We start from the raw sequence: 7265 nt of genomic DNA, 5'->3' as shown, positions 1-7265 counted from the left end.
TCCCAGATGTTCAGGCCTGGTACCAGGAGGAACTGATATGACTATTAAACTAAGGTGTCGGGGTGGGGGGACGACTCTAAGCCCTAAATCCCCTTTAAGCCCTAACAAGCACCATCATTCTCTGCAGCTTCCCAGTTAATACGGTCCCTCGGCAAGGTGCCTATCCAATTTTGACATCGAGGAGGTTTGCTTTCAATGGGAAAAGGAAAACTGAGGGGAGAAGAGGAAACAAGTGATTCCAGCTCGATGAGGAATACCTGGCTTCAGAAATCTAGGTCATGGGATTGTCTCCAGACTTCGCATTTCTGAGGGAACACTGGATAAAAGCAATCAAAAAAATACAATACAAACATATTAAAATGAGAATAAGACATTCTTCCTCGTTACATACTCCACAATATCAGGTCAGGGGATGGGAGCTTTATCTTTTATGCTACAATGAGAGACATCTTTCAGGGGAGGGGCACAAGTTTGTGCTTGTTGCAGGATCACATGAAAATAGAGCTATCCCTCTCTGCTCCCGTCTCCTTCCTCTCCCTCCTGGGTTCCCTCAATAACTCCGAAGTGTGAGTTCTTTTCAGTACCAGCAGGTCACAGCCATCTGGGTTGCTTTGCACTGCGTCGACAGGCGTGTTCTGTTGTCATCGGTTTGAAAATGACTTTGGCACCACGTGTCCGCGCCCAATCCAGCGACGAGGTTGATGCACAGAGGGTCATGAGTCTGATGTATAAAAATTTCAGTTTCACCAACGCACGCACCTCGGGTGAGCAAGACACCCAGGGAGAAAGAGAGTGGGAGAAAGGAACTGTTTGCCAACTCTCAGTCCTGGGGTCGGTTGTTAGAAATGATGGGAGAATGTGGCTCTGCTCAGAAGACGTGGACGTATAAAAGCTTGGAATGCTTGATGTTAGTCGGACCTTTACTTGGTTCAGGTGGAAGTAAACATTCATTAACGTTTGGTCAGGTGTAGCATAACTTGCATTCACATTTCATCGTTAATAATGGAGGTATGCGGATATACAGAGAGACCTTGAAACGGTCGTTTTCAATATTGCATACAGGCTAGCAGTCCTTGGAGGATGGAGGAGGAAAGCCCGGAGGTTAGATTTGGAGGAAGGCAGTTCTTCATGCACAGCTTTGTCAGTCCCGATTTGGTTGGAAAATAAAACTCATGGGAAACAAAAATCAGAGGACAGTTGAGAGGGGGAGGTGGTGCAGAGAGCAAAATATCATCAGCCAGGAAAATACCCAAAGGGGCTTAAGTTCCTCATTCCAGACCAAAGGTGCTCGTTTCCTCAACTGCTGTCAGCAGCTTTTCGTACAGCATGGAATACGATGGGTAAGGTGGCAGATCCAAGCGGTTGAAACACGTATGTGCCCTAAAAAGGGGGAAAGACAGATTTATGATTTCATGGTGGTTTTGTTACCTCACCAATTTGGGGGTGAGCAGGTTCGTTGAGATTCCTTGGATGTATACAGGATACTTTCAATGGAGAAAAGATCCAGAATGAACAGCCACCCTAAACACTGCCCACTTTAGTCACTCCTCCAAAATAGTGATATTTACTGAGTGCTCACTGTGTGCAGAGCACTGCTCTAAGGGCTTGGGAGAGTCCAGTACAACAGAGGGGGTAGATAGGTTCTTGTCCATCAATTATATTTACCGAGTGCTTACTGCATGCAAAGCACTGGAAGGGTACGATATGACAACATAGCAGTCACATTCCCTGACCGCAACCAGCTAACTGTCGACAAGAAGCTTAGTCTAAAGGGAGGAGCTTTTGGTAATTTCAGAGTAATAATAATGATAATAATAACTATGGTATTTGTTAAGTGCTTACTCTGTACCAGACACTGTTCTAAGCACTGGGGTAGATACAAGATAATTATGTTGGACTCAGTCCCTATCCCACATAAGGCTCACAGTCTTCATCCCCATCTTACAGGTGAGGGAACTGAGGCCCAGAGAAGTGAAGTGATTTGCCCAAGGTCACACAGTTGACAAGCGACAGAAGAGGGATTAGAACCCATGACCTTCTGACTGCCTCCGCACTAGGCCATGCTGCTTCTCGATATGAAATTATTATTAACGATCACACATGCTGTGCCCTAGTCAGCTCTGGAGCCACATTTACAGTCTGAGAGCCCATGATGCGTTATAGTGGCTGTCTAGGAAAACTCCTGTGAAGCTCTTGACTACAGGGAAAGCAGCAAGAGCCACTCCTGTTTCTAGGAAGGTTTCTTCTTGAGGACTGTGATAGTCATGTCACCTTAATCAATGGTATTTACTGAGCACTTGCTGTGCACAAAGCACAGTATTAAATGCTCTGGAATGCACAACAGAGTAGGGCGATGCAATTCCTGGCCATAAGGAGCTTATAGTCTATGTTGGGGAGACAAACTTTAAAATAAATCAGGGATAGGAAAAATAGTAATGACTCTTTATTGATGATGATACGGAAGCAGCATGGCCTAGTGGAAAGAACACAGGCCTGGCCATTTGCCTGCTATGTGACCTTGGGCAGGTCGCTTAACCTCTCTGTGCCTCAGTTTCCTCAGCTGCAAAATTGGGATTCATGACCTGTTCTCCCTCATACCACTACTGTGAGCCCCATGTGGGACAAGGCACTGCATCTCACCTGATTATCTCGACACAGTAAGTGCTTAACAAGTACCATAATTATTATGATGTTGATGACAATAATTCTTGTTTCTGGGTAGCAATCTTTATTTTAAGTTGGTGTTTCTGGCAATGATCTGCATTTGCACCTGTGAGCAGAGCTAAAAAAAGCCAATATCCCACCACCTACGTAACTAGGTTGTCCTTTACTGAGCAGTTCCTGGGGCTACTTGTGATGCTTCGTGCAACCTACAAACACCATTCTGGGACACACTCCTAGGAAGACTAAAGTAATCTTTCTCCCAAGCTACTGTTTCCATCGCTAAATCCTTTTACTCTCACTTTTGGAGCAAGCTGATACTTAAAATTGCCTCCCGAGAGGAGATAGGATGCTAAGCTGAATTCCATTTTGGGGTGCCCAATTGGCCTCTCATCTGTTCCTGTCCCTTCCTCTAGCCCCCCTGACATGGACAAAGAAATACCAATGATAACCTATGGATCATGTACATATTTGAAGAAATCAAAATATCCATAAACACCCCTATAAAAGAACAGTAGGAAGGCAGGGGAGGGAGGAAAAACGGTGACTGCGGGAAATGTAACCAGAATGGAAGTAGGGGGAATAACATGATGAGAAGGGGATGATTGGGAAAGGAAAGAAGGGATGTCAAAATCCGGGAGATGGATAAGAAAGCACCAAAAGCCCACAGGTATTTGATAGACTTTGGCTTGCTAACATTAAACTCCTCTTGTGCCAGCAGAATGATCCATCTAAACTATTTGCCTTACGCCTAACCCACTGAGTCTTGGTGACAAAGAGGAGCGTTTCTTGAAACTGTTTCTGAAAGACTAACTGCTTATGGGAATCGTACACTCTCTCTAATAAACTCAAACGAGGCCATAAAATGTTTAAATGGGTAGAAAATCATAAAGCAACAAATGCGTAATACATATGTCTCCCCCTCAAGGGTCTTTAAATCTAAGGAAACCATTATGTGTGAGACATGGTCTTCTATTACCTTACAACTTTTAGTCTCCCTTCCTGCAGAGTGACACCATTGGTCCAAAATGTGTTTTTGTGTGCGTAATGAATTCAGTAAAACTGTTGGCGTTATATGTGCGCAGGCTTAAATTCCAATTCACACAAAGTCCAGGTTTTCAACCACATCAGAATATGAAAGGCGAATAGCCTACTCTGCTTTGAGACTCAGAGCCAATAGTAACAATAATAATGACCATATTTTTTAAGTGCTTACTATGCGCCAAGCACCAAGTGCTGTGGTAAATACAAGATAAGCAGGTTGGAGACTGACGGATCCAGTCCTTTTTAATCTATCCCAAATTGCTAGAGAGTGCAACAAGGATTTTGGTACAGTTGCATTCTGTTTCCCACCCTTTGGAAAACTCTTTCAACTCAACAGATTATGAGCATCATTGAAAGACAAAGTTCCTGTCCCCCTTGGGACTCCCAGTCTAAGTAAGAGGGAGAACAGGTACTGAATCCCCATTCTACAGTTGAAGAAACCAAGGCTCAGAGATGTTAAGAGACTTGCCCCAAGGCAAGAACAGGGCTTAGCCACCGTGACTTGTGAGACAGATCTGGCTGCTCACAACAGCAGATGAGGCTCTTGAGTATAAGTGTCCACTTTGTGGATAGACAAGGTGTTCTGGGTGATGCCATTAGTTTTTCCCACACAGCTTTTGGGGCAAGAAGAAGCTTGCCCAGCCCATCCTGATCCTTTGACCTGGAAAAGGACTGAGCCAGAGTCCAGTTGGCAGCTCCATTCCTTGTCCTCTGCTGTCCGGAAGTGGTTCCACATAGTTGAGTGACTGATGGGAATTTTCATCATCTTCTCTCTCTAAACTCTCTAAACACCAACTCCATAAATTTCCCTTACCTCTAATTTATTTTCCCCTTTGTCTCCCTTGATGGGCTGAAAGCTCCTTGAGAGCAAAGATGGGTTCTACCAACCGTATTGTATTCTCCCAAGCATTTAGTACAGTGGTCTACACAAAGTAAGTGTTCAATAAGTACTACTGATTGATAGACTGATTAATAAATGGTTCATTCATTTGGCTTTTCATACGAAGGGAAAAGACTTCTGCCCTAAAATTACACAACAAAGAAGAATTGCAGTTGACTGAACTGCTTTGCAAATTTAGAACATCAGAAAGTCTGAAGAAAACCAAATAACCGTGGGTTCTCCTCAAACAATAGTTTTACTTGCATTAAGGAGAAATCCCTCCATACCGATGCCTTTTCCGTACTAGTGCAAAACTGTTTCTTCTGACACCACATCACGTTCTAATCTGAAGTGCCTTGTTGGGAAAACATTTTCTAATTTCTCGATCACACAGTCTTGCACATTGTGGTCTAAAGTCGAAAGCTAGGGGATAACTGCAGCAGACGGACTCGACTGGTGCATTGTAATCCAGGAAGGGAGGCCTCTTTTGTGAGCAGGAGCTCAGAGGGGATTGTGAGACTAAGAGGCAAAAGCGATAACAATGTCGGGTTCTGAAAATAGCACAGCGCCACGACAAATGTCAATATTTCTTGTGTGCAGGATAGAGTTGCCACTGCCAATCCTGCAATGCCCATCCACCTCCACACCAAACAGAAATCCTTACCAACTTTAAATCACTCAGCCAGCTTGGCCCCTCCTACCTCACCTTGCTATTTTTTTTTGATGGTATTTATTAAGCAGTTACTATGTGCCAAGCACTGTTCTAAGCACTGAATTCTACAACCAAGTCCACACACTTCGCTCCTCTAATGCTAACCTATCACTGGATCTCAATCTCATCTATCTCACCATCAACCCCTTGCTTAAAGTCTCCCTCTGGCTTGGAACTCCCTCCTCCTTGATATACAGACTATCACACTCCCTACCTTCAAAGTCTCATGAAATTCACATCTCTTCCAAGAGGGTTTCCTCAACTAAGCCTTCATTTCCCCTACACCCTCTCCCTTTTGAGTAACCTGGGTACTTGGCCCTATACCTTTTAAGCACTTGATGTTCACCCTACCCTCCACCCCATAGCACTTATAATTTATTCCCCTTTAGACTGTGGGCCGTCTACAAACTCTGTTGCGTTGTACTCTTCCAAGTGCTTCGAATAATACTCCACACACACAGTAAATGTTCAATAAATACCGGTGATTCATAGACATTGATTTCAGCAACAATCACAAACATATAGATCAATTTCACCATCAGTCACGACATCTTTAAATGTAAAAGACAATTGTATATTTAGTAAACCAGTCTATTGCGCTGACAGGTCACTTGGCCCCTTCTGACCCAAGTCAAGAGTGGCTTACTAAAGCACCTAAAAGTTACTTATTTAAAATTTCCATATGGAGGTTGAGTGTCTCATTCAAGGTTATTCTGCCAAGTAATTGCAGGGTTGGGATTTGAACTCACAGAGCCCAAGTCTCCCCTGGAATTTGCAGTCTTGATTTCCCCCGTACAGATGTGTATACCTGGAAAGTGTCTTAGTATTTATTGGATTGGGCAAACAGCATTTGGCAAACTGGCTTTGATTGGTAAGACCAACCTAAAAAGCTGCCTGGCTCCTGTAATCCTGGGGTGGCATGGAGGGGGTCGGGGGGAGGAAAAGAGAGAGAGAGAAACAGAGAGAGTATGCACACAAGTGTGTGTGCATGTGTTCTTTAATACTCATTCCTAAGAGTCTAAGGCCCCAATTCAGCTTTCACAGCCCGTCCAAGAACGGCTTCCAAAAGCCACAAGTTCCAGAAGTTATAACTTGGCTTGAACTGACTATGAGGAGCCAAGTTTATTGAAATTCTACCCAAACTTTTCTCCTCTCCACAGAGTTTGCAGGCCGTCTGGGTGGGAACGGGCTCCCCCATACCTGGGAAGGGATGTTATTTTCCCCCATTTCTCTATACAGAAGCGCCTCAGCCCATTGCTTCCTCGGAGTGCGGCAAAACCTTCATAGGGCACGCTCGATGTTCCCGTGACGAACTGAAGCAACCTCAGTCTCTGCTCGTTGTTGAACCTCTCCACAGCTGCCCAGAACCACCGGATCACAATATGACCATCATGGTAACCTGAGGGGGCAGGGAGAGGCAAGGAGAGGACAGGGAGATGAGGAAAGAAAGGGAATATGAGAGAATGAACTTATTACTAGAGCAAAGGGGAGCATGGGAGGAGCGCAGGGTGACAGCTGGACAGCAGCGGGAGAAGAGAGTGGCAGGAGGATAAAAGGGAGGGCTCTGTGAAGTGCTTTCAATTCACTAAACTAGACGCTTGGGAAAGTGCAATGGAGGCACAAGACACATTGTGTGCCCACAAGGCCTTTCCATTCTCGCTACAGCCCCTGCCGATCCGGTAGACAGTTCACTACTACTATTGTTATTATCATTATTATTAATGAGTAGTAGTATTATTGTTATTCTTGTATTATTATTATTGTATTTGTTAAAAGCAGCATGGCCCAGTAGAAAGAGCCCGGGCTTTGGAGTCAAAGGTCATGGGTTCAAACCCTGGCTCAGCCAGTTGTCAGCTGTGTGACTCTGGGCAAGTCACTTAACTTCTCTGTGCCTCAATCGCCTCATCTGCAAAATGGGGATTAAGACTGTGAGCCCCCCGAGGGACAACTTGATCACCTTGTAACCTC

The 7265-nt window shown here is 44.7% G+C and overlaps 1 protein-coding gene across 3 annotated transcripts in view; it reads right to left on the bottom strand.

Moving 5' to 3' along the window:
• Positions 1–354: 354 nt before the first annotated feature.
• The window catches only part of HECW1 (HECT, C2 and WW domain containing E3 ubiquitin protein ligase 1), a 189723-nt gene continuing 182812 nt past the window's right edge, over positions 355–7265 (bottom strand). For all 3 annotated transcript variants that reach the window (XM_038760176.1, XM_038760177.1, XM_038760178.1), the window contains 2 exons: positions 6498–6696; positions 355–1380 (listed from right to left, as the gene is read on the bottom strand). In XM_038760176.1, the coding sequence (XP_038616104.1) occupies positions 1269–1380; positions 6498–6696 (311 nt within the window). In that variant the 3' untranslated portion in view covers positions 355–1268. The remainder of the gene's footprint in view (positions 1381–6497; positions 6697–7265) is intronic.

Source organism: Tachyglossus aculeatus, chromosome 18, assembly GCF_015852505.1.
Source record: "Tachyglossus aculeatus isolate mTacAcu1 chromosome 18, mTacAcu1.pri, whole genome shotgun sequence".
NCBI lineage: Eukaryota > Metazoa > Chordata > Mammalia > Monotremata > Tachyglossidae > Tachyglossus > Tachyglossus aculeatus.
The sequence above is the reverse complement of the archived record's forward strand: the minus strand, read 5'-3'. Positions and strand labels throughout refer to the sequence as shown.